The sequence below is a fragment of the Ascaphus truei genome, chromosome 1 (genome assembly GCF_040206685.1).
Source record: "Ascaphus truei isolate aAscTru1 chromosome 1, aAscTru1.hap1, whole genome shotgun sequence".
NCBI lineage: Eukaryota > Metazoa > Chordata > Amphibia > Anura > Ascaphidae > Ascaphus > Ascaphus truei.
Genome location: NC_134483.1, coordinates 30304762 through 30330720, shown reverse-complemented (window position 1 = coordinate 30330720; position 25959 = coordinate 30304762). Strand labels below are relative to the sequence as shown.

Below are 25959 nucleotides of genomic sequence, written 5' to 3'. Positions count from 1 at the left end.
AGAGATAGTTTTCGCGTGAATCGTTGGAGATCTATAACAGTTTCAAATAATTTGAAATTTTGGGTAGGCGCGAACCCCAGCCCCTTATTGAGGAGAGACAGTTGCTCTAAGGAGAGGTCAACCCCAGATAAATTAATAACATTATCGGGTATTTCTAATCGTATTTCTTTCTCTTGGACCTCCCTCGTCCCCCCTCGTTTCCGCTTGGATCGCCGCGTTCCCCTCGACCTCTGGCTCCTGTCTCTAAAAAAGCCGTGGAAGGTTGCCCAGATGATTTAAGTGATTTTACTTGGGAAAAGGATGTAGAAGCTTTATTTTCATGTCTTGTTGGCCCTCTATCCCTCGAATATTCTGTAGGTCTATCAAACGAAACTGAATGTGATCTATATTCTGGGTCTGAAAATTCAGAATCTATACTTGAAGTTTCCATGCGTGTGTTTTTAAGAATTGATTTATTAGGTTGATTCCCTGACCCTCTTTTGGGATGTTGTTTCCTGCCCTTCTTGCAATTTTGTTTGAAAAATCTATTTTAATGGCAGAGATCAAAATTCTTCAAACAAAATTGCAACCATTCTCAAAAAGAGAGCAATTTATTAAAAACGACAAAACTTTATCATCTAATATTGAAATAACGGAAGACACTATTAGTGATAAAAAACATCTCAAATTTGAAAGAGATCGTGTCGATTACGTAAAAAACCAAGTCTATTGTTGGCAAAAACCCATTGTAGTCAGAGAAGCTACTGGCTCCAGTACCCCGAAGGGCAGGAAACAACATCCCAAAAGAGGGTCAGGGAATCAACCTAATAAATCAATTCTTAAAAACACACGCATGGAAACTTCAAGTATAGATTCTGAATTTTCAGACCCAGAATATAGATCACATTCAGTTTCGTTTGATAGACCTACAGAATATTCGAGGGATAGAGGGCCAACAAGACATGAAAATAAAGCTTCTACATCCTTTTCCCAAGTAAAATCACTTAAATCATCTGGGCAACCTTCCACGGCTTTTTTAGAGACAGGAGCCAGAGGTCGAGGGGAACGCGGCGATCCAAGCGGAAAACGAGGGGGGACGAGGGAGGTCCAAGAGAAAGAAATACGATTAGAAATACCCGATAATGTTATTAATTTATCTGGGGTTGACCTCTCCTTAGAGCAACTGTCTCTCCTCAATAAGGGGCTGGGGTTCGCGCCTACCCAAAATTTCAAATTATTTGAAACTGTTATAGATCTCCAACGATTCACGCGAAAACTATCTCTTAGAAAAATGTTTTCTTCCAAAAGTGAATCTGAACCTGATACCTCTAACATGTTGGGGAATGCTAGATTAACTACTAATTTACCAATTTTGAATGTTGTGCAACCATTGAACTTTCAGGAATCTTGTGTCCTTTCGGACATGGACTCTTTATTGGAGAGTCAGGGTGAACCTTTAAATAATTACATACAACCATTTTTTGGCCACGAAGACTCCGGGTACCGACAAAAATCTATATTTTGTCCAAACCTCAGTAAGGGACCGTCAATCACAATGTTTGAACGATTGGTGGAACGGGATTTGCGTATACTATCTAAGGGCATTTCATGTTCCCATGTTAAATCAGGGAACCTATCACACACCGAAATTCAACAAATTGATTGTCTTAAAAAAGACTATGACATTGTCATTAAAAGTGCTGATAAGGGAGGGGCACTCGTGGTTTTGTCCACTGACCAATATCAACGAGAAGCAATGAGACAGTTGCAGGATGCCTCTACTTATCAGCGCCTTACTGGCAATCCCACTTCCAAATATCGTTTGGAATTGTTGGAATTATTAGACATGGGCAAAATGCTCTATGTTCTCAATCATAAGGAAATTGTCTTTCTCTCCTGCCCACATCCCGTGATTCCTATATTTCACCACCTCCCAAAGATCCATAAGTCGCTGGTTGACCCTCCAGGTCGGCCCATTATTGCGAGCATTGGATCTTTGGGAGATGGGTTATCACGGTATGTGGACAGGTTTTTGCAACCTCTGGTCTCTCAGCTGCCGTCGTTTATTAAAGACACGACGGATTTCCTCGTCAGTGTACAGGAACTTGCATGGCACACTGAATACAGGTGGGTCACTTTGGATGTGACCTCCCTGTATTCTATTATTCAACACGAACAAGGTCTTAAAGCTGTCAGTCACTTTTTGGATTTATCCACCTTATCTATATCACATTGCACTTTTTTATTAGATTCTATACTATTTTTACTCACTCACAATTATTTTTTGTTTGATTCACTTTTTTATTTACAGAAAATGGGCACTGCTATGGGCACGAGCTTTGCACCATCATATGCTAATTTGTTTATGGGTTTTTGGGAATCACGTTTTATTTATCACAGCGACAATTCTTTTCGTCAACATATCATCTACTATAAGAGATATATTGACGATCTGATCCTAATTTGGAAAGGTGATGAGCACTCACTTCTTTCTTTCATTGATTATCTAAACACCAACACTTTCAATTTAAAATTCACTTTTGAGCACAACATTAATCATATCAATTATTTAGATTTGTTCCTGTACATTGACGAGCAGATGACAATACAGACGGACATCTATAGGAAACCAAATTCGAGGAACATGTTGCTTAATGCACATAGTTGTCATCCCCGCTCTCTAATTAGGAATATTCCAGGGGCTCAATTTGTCAGACTAAAAAGACTCTGCTCAGACAATGAGGTTTTCCTACTTAGAGCTAAAGAGATGTCTGACAGATTTTTGGCCAGAGGTTATGCTTCAAAAGACATATCAGCAGCTTTTACTAAAGCAGATGCCCTAGATAGAGATACCCTTATACGCAACACCAAAAAACAGGACAAAGTGATAAGAGGTAGGAATTCATCTCTAAGTCACAAAAAACTACAGAGTCCACTTTTTATATCAACATTTAATGCTCAATCGCAACAAATTTGTAACATCATATCAAAGCATTGGCACACTTTGTTGTTAGACAGAGATATACAATCGGCCATACAAAAGGGACCAAGATTCACTTATCGTAAAGCGAATACTTTAGCGTTTCATCTATCCCCCAGTATGTTCGATACTAGATCCAAATTTCCTAAGGTTAAAAGTATACCAACTGGTTTTTTCAAATGTGGGAAATGCTCCATGTGCCAGTATGCACGTCCAACCAAATACATTACATACAACACCAGGATTAGAAAGTATTTTATCAAAATTTTTCTAAATTGCAATATCTGCTACGTTATATACGTTCTGCACTGCGGTTGCGGACATCAATATGTGGGGCGTACTACCAGGCCCCTCAAAGTCAGGATAGCTGAACATGTACGCCTGATAAAAAAGAAGAATCTTGACCATCCAGTGGCAAGGCATTTTGCCCTATGCCCTAATGGTGGTATTAATAATTTCACGTTTTCAGCAATTGAACACATACCTACCCATGCCAGAGGTGGCAACAGAGAAAATGTTCTAAACAAACAGGAGATGTATTGGATATACACTCTCAACACTCTCCATCCACATGGCATCAACCTGGATTGGGAGTTAAAACACTTCCTCCAGGGTTGATCATGTGGGGAGTGTTGGGAGTGTATATTCGATAAAATACATCGGTCTATAACCCACACCCACATACACCAATCCCCCCTTTTTTCACATATGTACCTATATGGACTTAATGCAATTTGTATATAGTCTCATGTATTTGGGATGTGTATATTTCATTCTTTGAGATTGTTGGTACATTGTTTATCTTTCAAATGAGAGGCATATTATAATGCATTAGTTAAATGTCCTTAGCATCTATATTCCTCCGCAAGAATATTGCCTCCATTACATGATGTGATATGTTTATATAATTACTCATACGGATGCTACATGTTACTTCTGTTTTCTTTGTTTTTAATATGTTATTAGTAGTTTTTTGTTTTAATTTTCTGCATGTGTGTTAATTCCATCCAATGCAGGTGTTCTATTGTATACTGCCCGGTTCATTCATGGTTTTTCATAGTGTAATCAAGGTTACCACCCACTACTGTGGCTCATTAGCGTTCTAACCAATGATGATCAAGGGCGGCCTATTTAGATACCCTGCTATGTTGAGAGATTGTACTCTTTGATAAATTCTCAGCTACGAGACGAAACGCGTCAGAGATGGTCTCTCTGTAATGTGCAGCACCGTGAAATAAAGCTGATTTTATTGTATCCTGACTGAGCTCCGTTTCTGCAGTGACCGCCACCTTTCTACACTACTATTTCTACCATTTTTGAGACTGCATTTCAAATGTGTGTAGCTTACCTATTGATTCATATTAAAACAAATATGACCTAAACGGGACCAATACCGTGTTGGATAACCAATAATGCCAGATAATACGGAAAGTATTATCCGTCATTTGCACACACCCCCCCCCACCCCTCACAGCGGGAGCGGCGTGGCACAGGAGTCGGAGCAGCAGTAAAAGACTATGTCAGTGGAGGGAAGACGTTGAGACAGCGGGCGGCGGTGGCTTGGCTGTGGCAGGCGAAGACATTCTATCGGAGCAGGAGCACAGGAGACGGCAGGGAAGGTACGTGCTGTAACACCTGTGTGCTCCTGCTCCGGATTGGATGTCTTCTCCTGCCACCGCCGCCCGCTGTCTCAACGTCTTCCCTCCACTGAAATAGTCTTCTACTGCCACTCCCTCACTCCTGTGCCACTCTGCTCCCACTGTGTCGCCGCCAAGCCTGGTAAGGAAGAAGTGGGTGGGGGGGTTTAGGCATGTCGGATAAAACGGAGTGTTGGTTAACTGAGACTGTACTGTACATCTTTATCACTATATGTGGCTTACAAACACACGAGACTCATCCACACAGGCATATCAAGGTTATAGCAGTGCAAGTCAAAGGCTCAAAAAATGCACTATATGTATCTATATCTATCAAAGAAAAGAAAAATCAGGATTGGGAGGGTTGGGGTACTTTTATATATACATATGGTGCGGTTTTGTTTTCCAAAGCCGTAGCAACATTTTTGTCTTGATGTGTATTCTTTTAGTGGGTGATTTTAACTTATATGTTATTATTTTTCTGTAAGGTTTCCTTGTACTTGTTTAAAGAATTGCCTTTACATCGGTGGAATCCCACTGCCTCGGAGATTGCTGTGCTCCGTGACTGGCTGCTCAATTACAGCCTGTCCCACGTGGAGAATAAACTTGCCTGCATCATACTGGAAGGGCTCAATTGGGGGTTTAATGAAAGGGTAAGTTATGGGCTCAGGTATTTGACCTAGGGGGTGACCAATTCCAGTCCTCAAGGGCCTCCAACAGGTCGGGTTTTCAGGATACCCCTGCTTCAGCACAGGTGACTCAGGATCAGTCAGAGACTGAATCACCTGTGCTTTAACCCCCTCTAGCATTCAGGGGGTTAAAGCATTTCCTTAAACAGGAATATTTGGCTTTAAAAAACAAACAAACCGTTTTTAGATAAACCAAACAATGATTTTAAAGGTGTAGGACCAAACTGACTGACTAGTAGTCATAGGTTATTTGATGCATCATTTCAAGTTTCAGGAAAGTATAGATATTTTTTGTTAAATGATGTTTGAAAGTATTAATTGAGCACAGATAGTGTTTCTTGTTTAGCTTGTAATAAAAATGATGCAAAGGGCAGAAGATAAGGAACCTAAAACAACTCCATTTACATTGTTGACCGATTTTTGTTTTAGATTTCACTGATCAAGCTTTAACCCATTCAGGTTCATCAGTGTCATTAATGAAGTTACATTTTGACTGCGTCTTTTTGTAGTGCTTAGGGTTTGTGTTAAATATTGTACCTAATCCTGTAGGTGTAGTTTTTAATCTCTGATTAGAAAGCCAAACAAAAACCAAGTACTGTAAATGTACACAGCTCAAAAGTCCAAGATCTTCTATTACTGAGAAAAATAGGACTGAACAGTTCTATTTAAACTAACAGAGTTGGTGGCCAAAGTAAGAATGAAGTTCACAACACTGGGTATAAAATCCCATTCACAATACAGAGCTGCTCTCTGACACACCTACTATATTCCTCAATACATTTTATTACACATTAAAACATTTTTTTTAATGTGTTTTATTAGCAGAAGACAAACTCCTTTAAAAACTATCGTGCCCAGCTCCAAGGGAAAATACCTGGAGTTTAGGTTAGTGCTCTCTTGTATCACAGGAAAACTGCATGTCTCCTTCTGCCTTAGCACAGAGAATATTCAGCAGTGCTGTGAAAGGGTGGTATGTGTGACTTCCATGCATTGATGTATTGATGTTCTGTACAGAACACTCTTCACCTCGACGCTGCTGTCCATGTTGAAGTTTCCCTCATGGTGCTTGAAGCGTACCAGAAGTACATCACTGACAAGCCGTATACAGGTCTCATTTCTGAAAGTATAAAGCAGGTATTCTCTCCATCTCCAATTCCTGTTTGTCAAATGGATCCCTCTGCCCTTACCCCCATGTGATCAGTCACTAGTGCGTCACAGATGAAGCAGGCGTTCTTGCCCCGTTCTCGTGCGAGTTGGCGCGTTGTAACTTGCAGCTCAATTTGTTTAAATGAAGCCACAGCAAATCGCACAATAAAACGTGTGACAACGAAAATACGTTATTGTGCGATAACATCTGTACTTTATAGCATCATTGTTTAATTTTTGGAGCAGTTATTTGTTAATGCAAATGGTGTTTGTGTCACCATACTTTCACAATAACAACTGAACTCTTCTCAGAAAGAGATCCCTGCAGAGCGAGATTCTGCTCTTCTCAGGAACAGATCCCTGCAGAGCGAGATTCTGCTCTTTTCAGGATCAGATCCCTGCAGAGCGAGATTCTACTCTTTATCAGCTGGAGTGCAGCACTATATTCTTGTTAGAAATGTTTGCGCTGACATTTTTATTTAATTGTTTTGTGAAATACATTCTAGGTGTCTTACTTGGCTAGTATTGTGCGCACGGGGCAGACTCCAGAGACCTCGTTTAACCAGTGGGCTTGGGATTTGGTCTTGAGACTTAAACTGCACAGAAATGACCGTCATGAACAGCTGTGTGACACGGTGCCTGATCTGACGGAGACGCTCGTACTTCACCCTGTGCTGAAGGCTGTGAAGACAGGAGTCCCTATTGGCTGTTACATTGCACTTGCCATCGCCACAGTAGGACACAGGTAAATAAGCAATGTACAGCTATTGCTTAGGGACTGCTTGGTGAACTCCAAATAAGGAAGAGATTAAAATTAGTTAACACATGTTTACAATAAGAGCCGCTCTAAACAAACTGGAATAACATACTGTCACATACTGTATGTATGTATGTATTTATGTATGTATGTACACGTCTTTATATAGTGCTATTAAAGTGCATAGCGCTTCACAGCAGTAATACATGTGACAATCATATCTATAACAAATAATACAAATAACACATAATGGGAAGACGTGCTTCAGACATACAAGTAACATTTAAGAAAGGGAGTCCCTGCTCCGAAGAGCTTACAATCTAATTGGTAGGTAGGAAGAACGTACAGAGACAGTATTTATTTATTTATTTATAAAATATTTTACCAGGAAGTAATACATTGAGAGTTACCTCTCGTTTTCAAGTATGTCCTGGGCACAGAGTAAAACAAATAATACTTGGTTACAAATACAGTTACAGAAATGAACAGGGTATACATTATATACAAGACATTGCGTGCACAGTTAAAGAAAATATATATTATGGGCGTGTGAAACAGTTACAGACCAGATTAAAATGTGAGACAGCCTTAGATTTGAAAGAACTTAAACTGGTGCTGGATGTGAGAGTCTCTGGTAGGTTGTTCCAGTTTTGGGGTGCACGGTAGGAGAAGGAGGAACGTCCGGATACTTTGTTGAGCCTTGGGACCATGAATAGTCTTTTGGAGTCTGATCTCAGGTGATAAGTGCTGCAAGTGGTAGGGATGAGGAGCTTGTTCAGATAGCTGGGTAGCTTGCCCATGAAGAATTTAAAGGCAAGACAGGAAAGGTGAACTTTGCGCCTAGACTCTAGTGATGACCAATCTAGTTCTTTGAGCATTTCGCAGTGATGTGTGTTGTAGTTGCATTGGAGAACAAAACGACAAATTGAATTGTAGAGGGTGTCAAGTTTGCTAAGGTGGGTTTGAGGTGCCGAGCCATATACTATGTCTCCATAGTCAATAATTGGCATTAGCATCTGCTGTGCGATACGCTTTCTGACCAGGAGACTTAGGGAGGATTTGTTCCTGTAAAGTACCCCTAGTTTGGCATAGGTCTTGGTTGTCAGGGTATCAATGTGCATCCCGAATGATAAGTGGGAGTCAAACCATAAGCCCAGTTATTTAAAACTAGTGACAGGGGTTAGGGTGGTGTTAGCGTTAGTTCTGATCAGGAGCTCAGTCACTGGAAGCTTTAAAAATTTAGTCTTGGTCCTAAATACCATTGTTACAGTCTTGTCAGTGTTTAAAAACAGTTTGTTTAGTGAAATCCAGTTTTCGAGTCTCAAAAAGTCAGACTGAAGTATGTGTTGAAGGTCAGAGAGGCTATGGCTGTGTGCATATAGGATTGTGTCATCTGCGTACATGTGTATTGAGGCTTCCTTACAAGCTGTGGGAAGATCATTAATGAACACTGAGAAGAGTAGGGGCCCCAGAACAGAGCCTTGCGGGACACCACAGGTGATATCCAGGGGGTCTGAGATGGACACATGTTGCGATCTTCCTGATAGGTAGGACTGAAACCAATTTAAAGCATGCTTCCCTATTCCAGAGCTCTGGAGTTTGTTAAGCAGGATAGCATGATCAACTGTGTCAAAAGCCTTTGCAAAATCTAGGAATACTGCACCAGTGAGTTGTCCCCGTTCCATTCCACACTGGATTTCATTGCAAACTTTTAGCAGGGTAGTTTCGGTGGAGTGTTTGGGACGAAACCCAGATTGGAATTGGCTAGGGAAATTTGTCTTGGTATAGAAATCGCTTAATTGGGAGTGGACACATTTTTCCATGACTTTGGATAGAATTTGGAGAAGTGAGATTTGCCTGTAGTTTGAGACAGTGTTTTTGTCCCCACTTTTGAAGATTGGGACAACTCTGGCAGTTTTCCAGGTCTTAGGGATATGGCCTGCAGACAGGATAGAGTTGACTATGGACGCAATTGGTTTGGCAATGGCTGGGGCACCAAGTCGTAGGAACCTAGATTGTAGTAAGTCAGGTCCACATTGGCTGCTTAGTTTTAGTTTGAGGAGCGCTTGTATAATCTCTTCAGATACTGGGCCAAATTGAAAATTGTGGGCAGTGTTGGGAGGGGGTGGGACTATAGGGGTACTCCCAGGGTGAGATTCAGATTTGTGGTTTGGGCTGCGTTTTGCTAATAAGTTAGTGGCGCACCCTACAAAGTAATCATTGAATGCATTTGCAATGTCAGTGGGGTTTGTCAGAGTAATATCCCCCTTAGTGATATTACTTGGTTGTTGATGGTTAGGAGGCTGGAATATATTGTTGATAACCTTCCAGAAGTTAGCTGGGTTTGATGTATTTTGGTGGAGATTGTCAGAGTAATATTGTGCTTTTGCATGCCTTGTTTGCCTTGTGCACATGTTCCGCATGCATCTGTAGTGATTGAGATCCTTGGTAGTGCCAGTTACTTTGTAGCTTTTCCACAAGGCATCCCTGAGCTGGTAGAGTGCAATAAGGTCAGTTGTAACCCATGGAAGGTGGGCACCCCGTACCCTTATTTTGCGTAGTGGAGCATGGGTATCGCAGAGTTTTAAGAACTCGGATTGGAAATAGTCGAGCGCAGAATCAGGGTCGGGAATTAAATCGATTCTGTGCCATGGGCAGTTGGTAAGGTCATCCAGAAACTGATGTGGGTTAAAGTTTTTAAATGTTCTAGTGAGGAGAACTTTAGGGCTTGATTGGGGCGTTTTAATTTTCCTTACACAGTACACTATTGCATGGTCACTGAAAATGTCAGGAAGGATGCCAGAGGATTGGATTCTGATGGGGTTTGAGGAGAGAATCCAGTCTAGCAAGGGATGGTTATGCGAGTTCAGGTTTATCCGTGTGGGTTGGGAATTGAGTTGCGATAGGTTAAGTGACTTGAGTTGTATCTGGATTTTGTGGTTTTTAGGGTCAAGCCAATTGAAGTTGAAATCCCCAAGAACTAGCAGCTCACTCTTCTCATTCAGAGAGGAAATGGAGCCAAGAAATTGGGTGATATCAGTCAGGGATTGTAGAGGGGCTTTAGGGGGGCGGTAGATGCCAGCAAGCAAGATGGGCTTAGAAAAGGGGAGGCAGATTTTGCCAACTAGAATTTCAAAAGAGGATGGGCTTGGTGGGCAATTTAACAGTGTAAATTGTAAGGTGTCTGCAATATAAAATAACACCCCTCCTCCTCTCTTTGACCTATCTCTCCTAAAAATGGAGTATCCCTGAATGGCGATATTTGCATCAGAGGTTTTAGGGGATAGCCATGTTTCTGTAAGAATGATGGCTTTGGGTTTATGCATAAGGCACCATGCCCTTAGTTCGTCCAGCTTGGGCAGCAGGCTCCGGATATTTATATGGGCGACAGATAGCCCTTTTTGGAATTTAAAGGTGGAATTCTCAGGGGCATGGGACAGAGCTGAAATGGGAGGACCTGGGTTAGGTTCAATATCACCTGCTAAAGAGAGTAACAGTACGAGTAGGAATTTGGGTAGTTGTTTGTAGGTTGTAAATTTGTGGTGTTTGCTATTAGAGTGAGCAGTGGTTGGTGTGCTGCTTTTTAGAGTTCTCCACCAACATTCAGTAGATAGTGCAAGGCTTTTGAGTAGTCCAGGGTGTATGGTGATGTTGGGTGTGGGCCAGGATGGAGGAGTTTGTAGTGTATAGAGGGAGTAACATCTCCATGAGGCCAGGAGAAAGAAAAAAGTTAAGATACATAGCAGGTTCATGATGCCAGAGGTAGGCAGTGCTGCAAGGAGCTGTTGTGAACAAAGTGAGTGTGTGCAGACTAAACAACGGGTGTGCATGGTCCTTGTCAAATGTTTAGCTGTATTGCAATGCTAGAGTCAGTTCAGGGTTTCAGTGTATTGTGCAGTCAGTTTTGGGAGAGGCTGCAGTGAAATAAGTTGTAAAGGGGTGGGGGGTTAAAATATGCAGGTCAGCAAGCATGGGATCATAGTGTGATCTGAATAGCTTACCGTTTGTTGTCGTGAGTAAAAGAGTTTGCAGAAAGATGCAGTCACCAGTCACCTCTAGTCAAACTATAGTCTAACTATAACTTCTCACTTAAAAAGCTCACTTTAAATGGCTCACTATATCATGGCAATGCAGTTCCAGGAGGGTGTTCTGGTAAGTGCGTCTGCAGGGGCCAAGGTTTATGTATGAGGTGTATAGTATCGGCCACGGAGCTACTCTTGTGCTTCGTTAAGCAGGTGTGTTTTTAGGTGGCTCTTAAAGGTGGATAGAGAGGGTGCTAGTTGAATATATTGAGAGGAAGAGTATTCCAGAGGTGTGGGGCAGTCGGTGAGAAAGATTTAAAGCGGGAGTGGCCTTTAGATACAACGGGGGAAAAGAGAAGACCTCCTTGAGCAGAACGCAAGAGACGGGATGGTGTATAGTGAGAAAGGCTGAGATATAAGGAGGAGCAGAAAATAGTGTAAAGTTTAAACGCGAGGAGGAGAATTGAGTGTGTGATACAGGATTTGATAGGAAGCCAGGAGAGGGATTTTAGCAGGGGAGACCCTGAGACAGATTTAGGAAAAAGAACAGTGATTCTGGCAGCAGCGTTTAGAGACACAGTTGAGAGGCAAGAAGGCCAGACAGCAGATTACAGTAATCAGGATGGGAGAGAATGAGGGCCTGTGTCAGAGTTTTAGCAGTCGACTAATAGAGGAAAGGGCGTATCTTTGTAATATTGTGGAGGAAAAAATTATGGGTTTTAGCTACCTTTTGAATGTGATAGTAGATTGTGAGAGAGTAGACGACTGTCACATACTGTGTCTCGCTCTCGTGCTGTGTTTCTCGCTCTCGTACTGCGTCTCTCATTCTCGTGCTGTCACACACTGTACTGTATCTCTGTGTGTTTAATGCCAGCTAAAACCAGATCAACATCACCATCTCACTTAGTCTGGCTGAGGCATTTTTGTCAACTCTGTGAGAACAGGTTCTTCTAAAACAAAATAAAAGCTATTTAAATTGGCATTATATTCTACATCATCAAGTTTGGTATTTGTAGCATTCTCAGAGTAATGAGTAAGAAAAGTAACCATCAATTCTGCTGAAAAGGTTTCTCCACAACTGTCCCAGTTCCTAGAACTATAGCTATTCACATACTAGTAATGGGCATGTGAATGAGGGTGTTTTTTTATTGGCTTCCTCAAACTAAAGAGCCCTAAAGGGCAATAGAGCTGTGTTTCAGTGGCTAGGATGGTTTTGTACTTCCTTAAACCAACTGGTACAAGCGGTGAATGCGAAAGACTGAAACTTTAGGGGGATTACTGTTGAACCCCTCCAACACTGAAATGGTTAAAACAAGTAACATATTCAATGTACTTATTTGCACGGCCAGAGTCGGTGTATGTAAACCCAATGCGATGTTGAGACTGGAACAGGATTTTTGGGAAACCTGTGCGGGGATTGCACAGGGCTCAAATATTCACTTGCCTGCACAGGGCCACAGCAAGAGGCCGTTCATCCACTGCAGGGGCCAACGTGGGAAACACCGCTGCTGCTGCTGCTGCTGCTGCAGAATCACCACTCTGTTTCCCAAAGTCACCATGCCTTGTTTAGCGTTATGCAAGGCATTATGGGTCATAACTTCGGGAAGCGGAGTGGTGATAGACGGCTCTGTCTTCGAAGAGGTTCTGCAGTAGCCACTAACTTTCAGCTTCACAAGTCATGGCCAGTGAGATTTCCTTGCTCTGGACATGCACATATATTTCCTATCTGGACTAGAACAGTCACAGAGTAATTGGTAAATGAAAAAACAATGTGCAGTTGATAAAAGTCACATTAACCTGAACGATACAAAAGTTCTTGACAGAACAGTTTTTGTTTTTCTTGTATCCCAGTAAGCAATGGTTGTGATACCTTCAATGTGCAGATGTAGCAAGACTTGCTGTTTTTGGTGCCGTGATCACGCGTGACTGTGGCGGCAATGCGCTACGGTGGCCGCAATCGATTGCGGCCCCGAAAACAGTAAGTGGCCCACGTGTTTTAAGTCTGCGGGGTTTATGCTTCTGAATTGGACCCCCGCAGTGTTAATCCTTCCAAGCCACCAGCCAGCCAGTAAGCAGACAAAGAGCCGCGCACAGGGACAGAAAGCAGTCTCTCTCCGTGTCTCCCAGAGCAGGGGAGAAGGTAAGAGGCAGTAAGAAGCAGTCCCGTATCCGTTTTCCCCTTGATTACATGGATGACAGAATATGGATATCTACACCATGAGGGGCAATACTATAGGACCATATTCAGTCATCTATGTCATTAAGGGGGTTGGACAAGACGTTTAAATGATGTATATCTGTTGAATATAACCTATTTGTGTCCACTGTTTTAGTGATGGATCCGTAGGTAGTTTTCAACCAGTGCAAAACAGAGAAGTGTTTTTTATATAATGGTGTTAGTGCTGCGTATAACACAAAACATCTATGTTGCTTCTCTTGCCAATGAGTTACAGGTCTGTTCTTCTCTCCTTGCAGTGTGGACAAGTTCTGTGCTGAAGGTGTATCTTTATTGGGAGAGCTAGTTCAGTCCAGGCATCTCCGAGCAGTAGTACACATTCTGGATAAGATCCTGCCGATGTTTTATTCATGCCAGTATTACCTTCTGAAGAATGAAGAGTAAGCCAACTCAAATCTATCTATCTTTTTTTTTTTTTAATGTATCCCAAATGGATCCTACTACACACTGAACATTGTACTGGGATTGAATTCAGGGCAATAAATGGTTGCATTGGTAATTAAGCTGCTACAACACATAGCATCAAGCAGGGCTATCTTTTGTCTCCGATAACTGATAGATGGCATTGATTTAGTATACTTTTTGAATTGGAGTCTTTATGAACAAGTTAGTGTTTAAGAGTTAGCTGTCGTTTGTTACATGCAGTAGTGTGGGATATGCTCATACTGTCTGGAAATCTGCATCTTGGATGCACAGCAAATCAGCCATTCTGTTTTATACCAAACCTGCAATCGAATCTTACATCGAGGTAGCCACCTTGCTGCTGTTTAGTTAGCAATAACACTAGCTGGAAGCGTGGTCAGCACGAAAGTGTGGGTGCTGGGTGATTTGAAGAATTCTGTATTGTAAATGGAAGTCATTTTCCAAACGTAAAGCTTTTTTATTGATGCTTACGGTATTTATTGCTGTATGCTCCAAACTTTTAAATTGCAGTCAAAACCTCCAAACGTCAAAAACGTTTAAAAAAAAAAATTTCAAAAATATATAATTGCCTTTTATTATTTTTATGGGATTCGACGCATGTCCTACGTTTACACTCCTTTCCTAACTTTTAGAGTGCAGACGATGACTATTTTTATGTTCAGTATTCTGCAAATATAGAATACAACCTCGGACCCAGCTGTCTGCTGGTGGCTAGTACTTGAAGCCTCAACATTGCATATTACATCATCTGGCAGAAGGATAACCCCCAAAAACCTAAGTTTTATATGATTTTTGTAAGTTGTTAGTTAGGTTGTTGCATTTGCTAAATTTTCAATGTATGTCATGCTGTTACAGGGGGAAAGGAGCTAGACCTAATTGTGGAGCATAAACTGTAGCATTGAACTATCCTGTGATGCAGCAATTAACATTTCCAGCACCCCTCCAGTACCAATTCTGTGGTCCATGGTTTTCCTCTTTGTAGGTTTGTGTCCTACATTCAGATCTTCCTGCAGCTGGACAGCGGCATTCCTCAGGGGCTGACACTACAGATGACCCATAAAGTTACCCAGCACTTGACTGGCATAAATTATGGAGAAAATGTGAAACTTCTTACAAACATGATCCAGGTGAGGAAATGCATGGCGGATGGGCATCATTTCAGCCAGTCTTTCAACAGTATACTTTTAGTTTGAAGCATATCTTGTCATAATCCATTCGCCACTTAGCAAGTGGTAGAGCAGAATGTTTCAAGTAAAATGTGTCCAAGTAAAAGCAACAATATCAAAACCTTCTGTAGCTACAGTTGTATAATTGTAATCATTTTTGGGACCACTTATGTTCCCTTTCCACACTGCCATAACCTGTTAGATTTAAAAAAAAAAGTGTACCCATGCTAATTAAGCAACTTTGATTAGTGCAATGAAGCTAAGTTGCTACTTATTATGAAGTAGCCAAGTAACTAGCAACAGGTATTGTAAAAAAGTGTGTAGTCACAGCCTGCAGCAATCTCTCCGGCTGCACATGTACAGAACCGTCTATTAGGACAATTTTGAAGAGAGATTTAACTAGATCACTATCTGTTCTCTACTACTCCACTACGGGGAATTTTAATAATATTTTTGAACTATAATTGTAATTATATTTTGATGTAAATACAATGTTATTATTTTTGGTTTCTATATTATCAATCCCGTATTGGTCATGTGACTGACTTAAAGGAGGTATCTATGGCTGGGCCACAGAAGAGTAATTATATTGGCATTGAGTGCATTCTGTTTGGGGTTTCTTTTTGACTCTTCTTGGGTCAAATCTGTATACTATATATCATATCCCTCCATGCACCTGTTGCTATGCTTTTTAGGACTACATGTAGGTGAGCGGTCTGATTCATCTGCTTTATAAGTACAGATGTAGCAAGACGTACTGTTTTCGGGACAACGACCGCAGCTGCCCCGGTGCTGGATGATCATCCCTGCCGAGGGTTGGACCCAGAAGCCAGGGCCGCAGCAGAACCATTGCCAGAGCCGTGGTTTTAAGCTTTTTCAGCCGCGGCTCCAGAGACGATAGCTCTTGCTACATCTGGCTGTGCATATTTCCGCTGCCAGATGTCAAACGTGTAGTGGTCAGGTCATTAAGAAAATTAACAGACGACTGGCACACGTGGAAGCGATTTAAAGTTCTTACTCGGCCAAAGTGGTGGAATAAATGAAGCTGAATCTTAAGATTTGTAGGAGACGGCACCGGGTTTGGGTATAATGATTAGCATTTTATTCAGGGTTTTTTTTTTTACCATCTTTATTGCATAACCAGCTCCCAGTATGTAATTCTGCAGGATTCACACAAGCATGCATTGTGTATGTGTAGGCTCATATCTCTGCAAGCAGTAATCCCGATGAAGTGGGTCCTGTGGCCGTGTTGGAGTTTTGGACTCAGGTCCTCATAAGCCAGCAGCTCTGGCACCGAGAGAAAGGCACCCTGCACCTGATGGACCAGTTGTGTAAAGCAGCGTTCAGATACATGCAAGAGGACTGCGTGCAGAAACTGCTGTACCAACAACACAAGGTGAAGCGGGTCACTGCTAGGTTTGAGGGCTGGAATGATGTTCATTTTAAATGAGTCACACAGTAATGTGCAATTGCATTCGTTTTCAACCTGTGCAAAAAAAATATGATTTTGGGTTGATTAAAGCTTGAATAACAAGCATAACAGACTAACATCAATTAGCTCATCCATAACACAAAGTCAAGAGCTCCCGGCCTCGTGTAGTTTACAATCTAATAGGTGGGACTGGAAAGTACTGTATGGCAAGAGGGTTCGGTGGATGACTGGGGATGGTGTTGATGTGAGCTAATCTGTTTCTTCATCGCGCAGAGAATATCAGCAGGGTGTGGCATAGGCCTCTGAAGAGTGTGGGAAGGATAGGCAAGAAGATGACCGTGCGAGTTACTGAGTTTCAGAGGAGTGCAGCTGGGAAGACGTCTCGGAGGTGGGAGTGGAATGAATTTGAGGGAGGAGGAGGAGACGTCTCTGAGTGGAGAGAATGTTGGGGTGTACTTGGAGATGAGATCTGGGGTGTAGTTTGTGAGGACTGATTTTTAGTTTTAAAGGATATTAGGTGGCCAAGGCAGGCATTTGTGTAGCGGAGCAACGGAGGAGGAGGAGTGGAGTACAGGAGTGTAGTATCGGATTACTATGGCGAGGCGATAGGTGGTGAGAGAGGAAGACCAGAAAGGAGAATGTTGCGTTGCGATATTAGAAGGGAATATTGTAGGATTTGCCATCATCTCACCCGTGTTAAGTTAAAAACGCAAGTAAACAGTAATTTGCCTCCCTATTTAACCGACGGCTGCTTGTTTATTATTGAATCGGTGACATTCCTCTCACAGGTGGCCCTGGGATATCACTCTGACCGGGGTCTGCTGTCCTCTTTCGTGGGCTGGATAGTGGCTGGCAACGTAACACCTTCTTTCATTGAATCAAACTACAACCCCTCCCAGGTACTGCCAAGCAAGTAACATACTGTAACTCATCTTCATTGAGAATTTGCAGCAGACATGAAGAGTACAGTTACTATTTAATAGTAACTTTTCATGTATTTGCGTTACTTCAGCCTAGTATAAGTATTTTGATGTTGTTTATCCTGCGCATGTTTGCAAACATACCTGCTACGTTAAATGAAACATTAATAATTAACAGCTTCTCGCAGTCTAGGGGCTATTCTAACCAGAAGGTTAGGGAACGATTTTCTGTTCTTACCACTGCTTTATATCTCCCTTTTCCTGCCCTCTTTCCCACTGGCTCATTTTACAGGAAGGGGGTGTAAGTCTGATTACGGTATCACTGGGGTCGATCAAACCAGGTTGACAATCGCGCCCATCTATTCAGAGTCGCCATGGCAAATTAAAACAGGAACAATTTCAAACTTTCAAAAATAATTAAAAAAATTACTATAGTTGTGGGATTTTTTTTTATATATTTTTTTTTTTTTTTAAAGAAAACGCATCTATCAACATTTAAACTATAAAACCTACACATGAAACATGACACATGACACTGCATCTGTCACGTGTTCTTCATGCTGTGACTATTGTGGAGTATATATCCTGTATATTTTGATAAGCAGGGATGTTTTTATTCAGGTTAGTAGAGGTTGGTTGAGGCTGCAGAACGACGTACATGGATTAGGAGGACAGATGTGAAACTGTATGTTGTGTTCTGTTCCTGTGTACGGCACATATTGTCTTCAGGATGCCTCACTCTGATTGTATGTCCCTGTACATGATCATGCCTTCAGATTTGGTTCTCTTGGACTGTCCTGAACACCGAGTCTCTGTTTGAAGACGATTCCCAGCTGCGCAGAGTTGTAGAATGGGAATTAGTCAGCAATACGTCCATTACACCGGATCAGGCTATTAAGGTAGGACTGAATCTCATATCCCGTTGACGTTCACTATAGCACAAGAAACACTTACTTACCTTATTTGTGTGAGAGATATAATAGTTTTGTATAGTAGATCCCAGAAAAACTGTGTGTTTGTTTAGATGTGTGTTTTTGTATATGGGGATGCATCGAAAGCTCATGGACTGTAATGACCTCCAAGGAAGTTACTGTACAACATGTAGAGCAGGGGTAGCTACCTCCAGTCCCCAAGGGCTACCAATAGGTCATGTTTTAAGGATATCCCTGCTTCAGCACAGGTGACTCACTCTGGGGCTCAGTCCTGTGCTGAAGCAGGGATATCCTTAACACCTGATGGTTGCCTAACTGCTAATTGCTCACTACACTGCTGCAATTGGTACCTGTCCTCACTGGAAGAGAAGAGGCTTCCAGGTCATATGTGTATGGGATTGTGTGACACATTTTGCCATTGGTGCAGGAAACAATATACTCGCATATATGAGGAAGGGAAATCTGGTTGCAGATGTTGCTTTATAGCTCAGAGCTTTGTTGTTTCAGTGTTTTTGTTGGAGGTTTGTTTGCTGTTGTGTGCAGCGAGTTGTGTTTTAGGGGTGAAGTTTCTCGTTAGTTAGTATTGTTAATGATCCTTTTCCTTGTTCTTCACAGAAAGCACAGCAGCAGTTGAAGCTGCCCATTGTGCCCTCAGTGCAGAGGTTAATGATCTATCGCTGGGCCCATCAGGCCCTGGCTACTCCAGCAGATCACCCCCTTTTACCTCTTTTTTGGCAGAAGTTCTTCCTCCTTTACCTCCACCGACCAGGGCCGCAGTATGGGTAAGCGATCGCACACCTGCTCCGTCACAGCGCTCTTTCCCCGATGCTCTCCTAATCGTGCTCGTTAATGATCAGTGTGTAATGAAAAACACTGATTTGTCTCTCTAGGTCCATCATGCAGATGTTAACCACGATGCGTTATTTAACAGTACGGCTGTTGAAAGCAGGGGTTCTCGATTCCAGTCCTCAAGACCCCCAGGTCCGGCTTTGAGGATAATCCAGCTTCAGCACAGGTGGGTCAATTAGTGGCTCATTCGAAGGGCCACCTGTGCTGAAGAAGGGACTGATTGAGCCACCAGTACTGAAGCTGGGATATCCTCAAAACGTGACCTGTTGGGGTGAGGGAGGGGGTCTTGAGGACTGGAGTCGAGAACCCCTGGACCAAGGCGATAAAGTGTTATTTTGTGCGTTGGCTCGCGTTAACTGGGGCAATGACGTCTGCTATATCTGTATGTATTGATCACTTTTATTAGGTCAACAAGTCATTTCTTCATTGGTGTATTAGTGTGTACAAATGTTATGAACCTCGCAGATTATTTTTCATGAGTACCTGAGGTGTTGCAATTATGGAAACCCCTCCATTAAAAGATGTGCACAAACATTGTTGCGTGTATAATACATTCACTTTATCCATCTCTGTGCTCCGTCCCGGAAGCTTTGTTGATTTAGGGAACAGCTGAGTTATGCTTTAATTTCTCGTATGAGAGAGAGATCTTTGTTCAATATATAAGTATGTACAGTATATCTTTATATAGAACCATCTACGTTCATAGCGCTTCACAGCAGTAATACACTTGACATAATAATGTAACATATAATGGCAATAAAATTAACATTAGGAAAAATGAGTTCCTGCTAGAAAGAGCTTTCAATCTAAATGGTTATCTAAGAAGAACGTACATGGACAGTAGGAGGATGTGCTCGTAAGTGTTTCTCCAAGGGGCCACGGTCGATATGGATATAGAGATTGATATAGATAGATACACACACACACACACACACACACAAATGTTTTTGAACTACTTGCAGTATGTGAAAATCCTATTTCAAACCTAAAATGTTATGATTTTAATCGAAGTCCTAATAATAGATAACGATAACCTGACCAAACAAATGACACAAAAACATGATCCCTTTACAATATTTATTTATTCACAAATGATTTAAACATTCAATATCCATGTGTGAAAAAGTATGTGAACCTTCAGATTCAGCCACCTTGAGAAGCAATACAGTAACTTCAACTAAGCATTTCCTGTAACTGCTGGTCAGTCTCACATCAGGTTTGAGAAATGTTTGCCCCATTCCTCCTTACAGAACTGCTTCAACGCAGTGACATTTGAGGGCTTCTTTGCATGGACAGCTTCAGGTCCTGCCACAACATTTTCAGTGGGGTTTAGGTCCGGACGTTGACTAGGCCATTCTAAAACGTGGAATTTCTTCTTCTGCAGCCATTATTTTGTAGATCTGCTTGTACAGTATGTTTAGGATCATTGTCTTGCTGCATGTCCCACTTTTGCTTCAACTCAGATGGATGGCCTGACATTCTCTTCTAGAATCTTCTGATACAATGCAAAATTCATTGATGTGTCAATGATGGCAACCCGTCCAGGTCCTGAGGCAGCAAAGCAGCCCCAAACCATCACTCACCACCGTACTTGACGGTTGGGATGAGCTTCTTCTGTTCAAACGCAGTTTTTTGTTTTTTTGCCAAACTTAACATTTCTCATTGAGGCCAAAAAGTTCTACCTTTGACTCGTCTGCCCAGAGAACATTTTTCCGGAAGTCTTGTGGATTATAAATGTGTTCTTTGGCGAACGTCCGACAGCAGCAAAGTTCTTTTTTTAGAGAGCAGTGGTTTCCTCCTGGCTATCCTTCTGTGAACACCATTGTTGCTCAGTGTTTTTCTGATAGTTGAGTCATGAACACTCTCACATTAGCCAAGGCGAGAGGGGCCTAGGATGTTCTTCTGGGGTTCTTTGTGACTTCCTGGATGATTTGCCGGTTTGTTCTAGGAGAGAATTTCATAGGACGACCGCTCCAGGGTAGAGTGACTGTGGTCTTGAAGTTTCAACATTTGTAGACTATCTGTCTGACAGTGGATTAGTGTAGCCCCAAATCCTAAGAAATTGTTTTGTAACTCTTTCTAGACTGATGAGCATCAATAACTGCTTTTCTGTGGACCTCAGAGATTTATTTTTATCGTGGCATATTAAGAGTTTCCACATACCTGTATGGTTAAGACCAAACTCACAAAGTTTCTGATCTTTATATAGGGTGGGGCCTCCCAAACTCACACATGGAAATCGATCTAATTACTTAAACGAAGTAGCTTTTGGGGAGTGCAGATGTCACCATATGTGGAAAGAATATATATATATATATATATATATATATATATATATATATAGCAACTGTATATATTCCTGTATATTCATTTGCATGTCTTAGACAGGTCTGCAACCCTGTCTTTCACCATTATCACCCAGCAAACAGCACTTTCACTGCAGCAAGTGATTCTGGGAAATGACATGCAATTGAGCACATCAAGGTTGAAACATGTCTGTGAGTGGGTTAACTGACTTTGCATCTCCCAAGTCCTTGCTTAAAAGCTGTGTTTAAAGCAGCATGCATTGGCTAAGGGTTGCTCATGTAATGTGAGCATGAGATAAAAAGTGGCACTGTGTGCTCATTTGCATGTCATTTCCCAGAATCCCTTGCTGCAGTGGAAGTGCTGTTTGCTGGGTGATAATGGTGAAAGACAGGGTTGCAGACCTGTCTAAGACATGCAAATGAATATACAGGAATATTTACAGTTGCTTTATGCTTTACTGTGGAGGGTTTTAGTCACTTTTTTTACTCACTATAACCTTAATAGTGGTGATATATATATATATATATATATATATATATATATATATATATATATATATATATATATATATATATATATATATATATATATATATTAGTTTCAATATAAACGACAACTAGGTATTCACAGAAATGGGGACTCACACTTTCCCAATCAGGTAACAGCAATAGGTATATCAATGTGGCCTAGACCCCTGATGAAGGTGCTAGTCGCCGAAACGTTGGATAGTCTATGACTGTGTTCAGTCATTAAAATGATCTTTTTGCACTAATTCTACTGCATCTTTTGTTTGGTGTGCTCGACTACCCTCTTGTTCTATATGCTGTTACCTTGACTAGGTCTTTTTGCCTTCATCACCCATATCCTTCCCCTGTTGCGTTTGCTTTTGTCCTCATTAGTTGCATATATCCTGATTCCTTTGTGATAATACTTACTACCATTTTTTTTTAACTCAATGCCATTTTTAATGAGTTGTAATATACAGTAATGAGCATCCTTTGATTTCTATAGCAGGTTTAGCACACTTCTGCAACAGACCTTTTTTACAAGATCTTTGCAGCACTTTCCTGTTTGTGATCATTTGTTGCCAATATTCCCAGCAGTTTGAGCTGCAAGCTGTAACAATATATAATGCTACTTTAGTAATATAAGAATACATGGTAGCTGCTTAGTTACACTGACTGAAGGATTGATTGAAGCTTAAAGACAGCCATTTAGTGAACCCTGGGAAGCAGGATCTTTTCTGTTCGATTATGGGAGAACTAATCGATCGGCAGCTTAGGTAATTGGTTTTCAATAAAGTTAATCAAATGCTACATATATTAAAAAACAAAATGTATTATTATTTTTTTTTTTAAGTGCCGCTGGGACGGAGTCTTTACATTTACATTGTTTTATTTTCTCTGTTAAATTTAGTGGGCTCTTACTGTTTAGCTTGCAATAGCGCCATCATTTGTTTTTACAAAAGAAAAAGGTAGCTCCGTGTCACTGCCTTTGAAGTGGGTGAACCCACATCGAATCCCAGTGACCTTCACCAAGTCACTCTATCTCTCTGTACCTCAGGTCCCAAAGTTAGATTGTAAGCACTCAGCACTGTGTGCCGGCAGAAGTCTTCTTCTGAAACTTGATGCGTGCAGTCTAAAACCCTGTGAAATTGTGTGAATTAACCAATAAGTTTACATTGGCATGGACTGCACCCATGCTGTCAAACATGCATATTGTTGCCAGCCTCTCTGGCAGTGATGAGGTTAATCTGGGTCTGTGTTCTTCTTCAGGCTCCCAGTGGACGGATGCATTGGGAAGAGATTTTTCAGTAGCTCGTCCCACACTCACCTTCTGAAGCAGATGAAGCGACGCCTGATGGAACTGGCAGATTTCCACCATTCAGCCAGCAAAGTTCGGAGAGTCCAGATCCCTATGGACGGATCCCCTGGTCTTACAGAAAAGGGGAGTGGTGCCCATGATCATATGACTTCCCCAGACCTGCACAAGGAACTTGTCAGGTAAGATTGTGAGGTCCTTGAGGCAAGTGTTCTACATATAAAACATTATACCTTTAACAAACCAGGAATAGTACCTCCTACTCATCCATTTCTAGGTAAGGGCATTGTTACTATTGTCTCACCTTCATTTGCTTGAAGTAACGGAAACTACAGGGAAATGTAGGAACAATTCAGGGATAAAAACACCAGACATAACATGGGAGAGTCATTAATCATACAAAAAAAAACCCTTTATAGGGTTTCCCTGGGGCTCAATCCTCACTGGAGACTCCTTTGTCCCAAAGTGAACTTTGAATAATTGCAATATGTCATTGAAGGAGGGGCACGGGTTTTGATTGCAATCAATGCCATTATTTGTTTATTGCATAATAACGAGCAGAGAAAAGTGTGATGTTTCTTGAACACGGACCCTTCTTCAGACAAGCCCACCTAGCTGACCTAACTTCAGTGACCTTGACTATCATCAGTGCGTCCCTGAAATATCACACTTCTCTCTGCTCGTTATTCTGCAATAAACAGACAATAGCATTGATTGCAATCAAGACATGTGCCTCCTTCAATTACATAATGTAGGTGGAATTCCTGTTCCGAGGAGCTTAGTCCATGTGAGGTGTGAAAGACTCTAGAATGTACATGCGGAGGTGCACTTAATATTGATAAGATTGTGCCTTACATTTAATGTTGTGAAAAAAATACTTTAAAATGATTGCTGAGATCCATCAAAAATCACGACTCGACAGAAGAGAGCAGCAGAGAGACATTTTTATGTGACAGGACAAAGTATATTGAATGGGTAGGAGTGAGTAAAAGTTGATTAGAGGAAGAGGCAGAAAGCATACAATGTGGATAAGCGTGTAGAATTGAGCCTTAAGCAGTAAATAGAGGCACTTTAGGATAAGTTGGAAAGATGGGCAGATGTGAGGAGGATTAGATTTCTGATGTATTAGTGATTTATTAGATCTCTCGCTCTCTTCTTTAGGTTATTTAATGTGTTTGTAGTCTGGCTAGAGGATGACAAATTTCACAAAGGAGATGTGTATATCCCTTCACTTCCCAAGCAGTACGATACACACCGTCTGGCTAAAGTTATGCGGCATGAAGAGGTGAGGTATCGGGCCTTTCTTATTCATTTCAATAAAATACACCACTCAAATAATACCTAAAGAAGTACAGGAACCACTTGTTAGAAAATGAGTGGAAATTACACCATTAAATGTTAAACTACAACTTTTACTAATGTTACATTCAAAATAAAAGAATGCAATAAAATAAAAAAATTACCACACAAACAGATATTTATTTAAATGGCTTTGCCTGTTTCTGGGTGAATGGAAATGTAATATTTTGAAATATTTTTATTTATTAATTGTATTCATTTTTGTCTTAAATCTTTCTATTTTGTAATGATCGCTAGTAGCAGATGGACATGTTGAAATATGTAAATACATTCTATCCAAGTAGGAAGCAGAATTGTAATATTAAAATTGAAAATCAGCCAGACAAGGAGTGAACTTTTATAATACAGTGATAAGTTAATTTGAGAGAAAATGAATGGTTAAAAATGCAACTAATTTTGTGGTGTTTTCCGAACTGTAGAATCTGTGGATGGAGTTTATTAATATGGAAAACATCATTCATGAAATTCAAGAAGCTATAAACGTTTGGACCCAAATCAAGGTGGAGATGGATACGAGTCTGCACGCTCCACCTGTGTCCATTGACCTCACTAGCTCAGCGTCAGGTACTGTATGCTGTGCTTTGGGCATGGAAGACTTCCTGTATTCACTTCTGCAGTTCTACATGCATTGCAGGTGCTTGTGGCAGCAAAGTGTTTCAAATGATATCCAGTAGTCTGCAGATAGTCTCCTCTGTGCTTAAAATAATAACATTGCAACGCCAAAACATCTGGTCTTGGCTGGTGCTATACTCTCCACCAGGGCTCCCTGTGGTCCGATTAGTCAAATATAAATAAGTGAGTAGCAGACCAAAGTTGTTGAAGGGTTAATGAATGTTTATTGGACCAGTGATCTGCAGACGTATTCGATATGAAAGCTACCCCAATCTTTTACTGCTTCTTTTTATTTGTAACATTACTAGCTTCATCTACAATTGCGTCCAGTTTTAGATGTGTAACTCCGTTGCTCTCTCCTAATACGCTGTAACTCAGTGGTGGGCCAAATATGGCCTGCGGGCCACATCCGGCCCACCACAGGAAGGGCCCCTCCTCTCTCCACACCCCCTCACCGAGCCCTCCCTGTGGGGCGGGGCATTGCGCATTGGCGGCAGCTGCCCACCCAGGTTCTAACATGAAATTAGGCCCCACCAGCAGTAGGGCTCAGCTCTACAATCACCGCCTGGGTGGGGTCCCTCTTTTGCCACCCACACCAAAGGTAGGACACTGGGGGCAGTGGGAGGCCTGGGCGAGAGAGAGAAGTGAGAGAGATGGGGGGAAGGGGGGGAGAGTGCGATAAGGCGTGGGGG

General features: G+C 41.6%; 1 protein-coding gene across 6 annotated transcripts in view; it reads left to right on the top strand.

Moving 5' to 3' along the window:
* EPG5 (ectopic P-granules 5 autophagy tethering factor) overlaps nt 1–25959 on the top strand; it is a 133624-nt gene that overhangs the window by 63913 nt on the left and 43752 nt on the right. For all 6 annotated transcript variants that reach the window (XR_012799090.1, XM_075585457.1, XM_075585447.1 and 3 more), the window contains exons 14-25: nt 5085–5249; nt 6300–6419; nt 6938–7176; nt 13686–13826; nt 14852–14996; nt 16234–16431; nt 17256–17366; nt 18164–18286; nt 18935–19101; nt 23251–23478; nt 24458–24581; nt 25075–25219. Coding sequence is in view for 5 of the 6 variants with exons in the window: in XM_075585457.1 (XP_075441572.1) it covers nt 5085–5249; nt 6300–6419; nt 6938–7176; nt 13686–13826; nt 14852–14996; nt 16234–16431; nt 17256–17366; nt 18164–18286; nt 18935–19101; nt 23251–23478; nt 24458–24581; nt 25075–25219 (1906 nt within the window). In the remaining variant the exon portion in view is untranslated. The remainder of the gene's footprint in view (nt 1–5084; nt 5250–6299; nt 6420–6937; nt 7177–13685; nt 13827–14851; nt 14997–16233; nt 16432–17255; nt 17367–18163; nt 18287–18934; nt 19102–23250; nt 23479–24457; nt 24582–25074; nt 25220–25959) is intronic.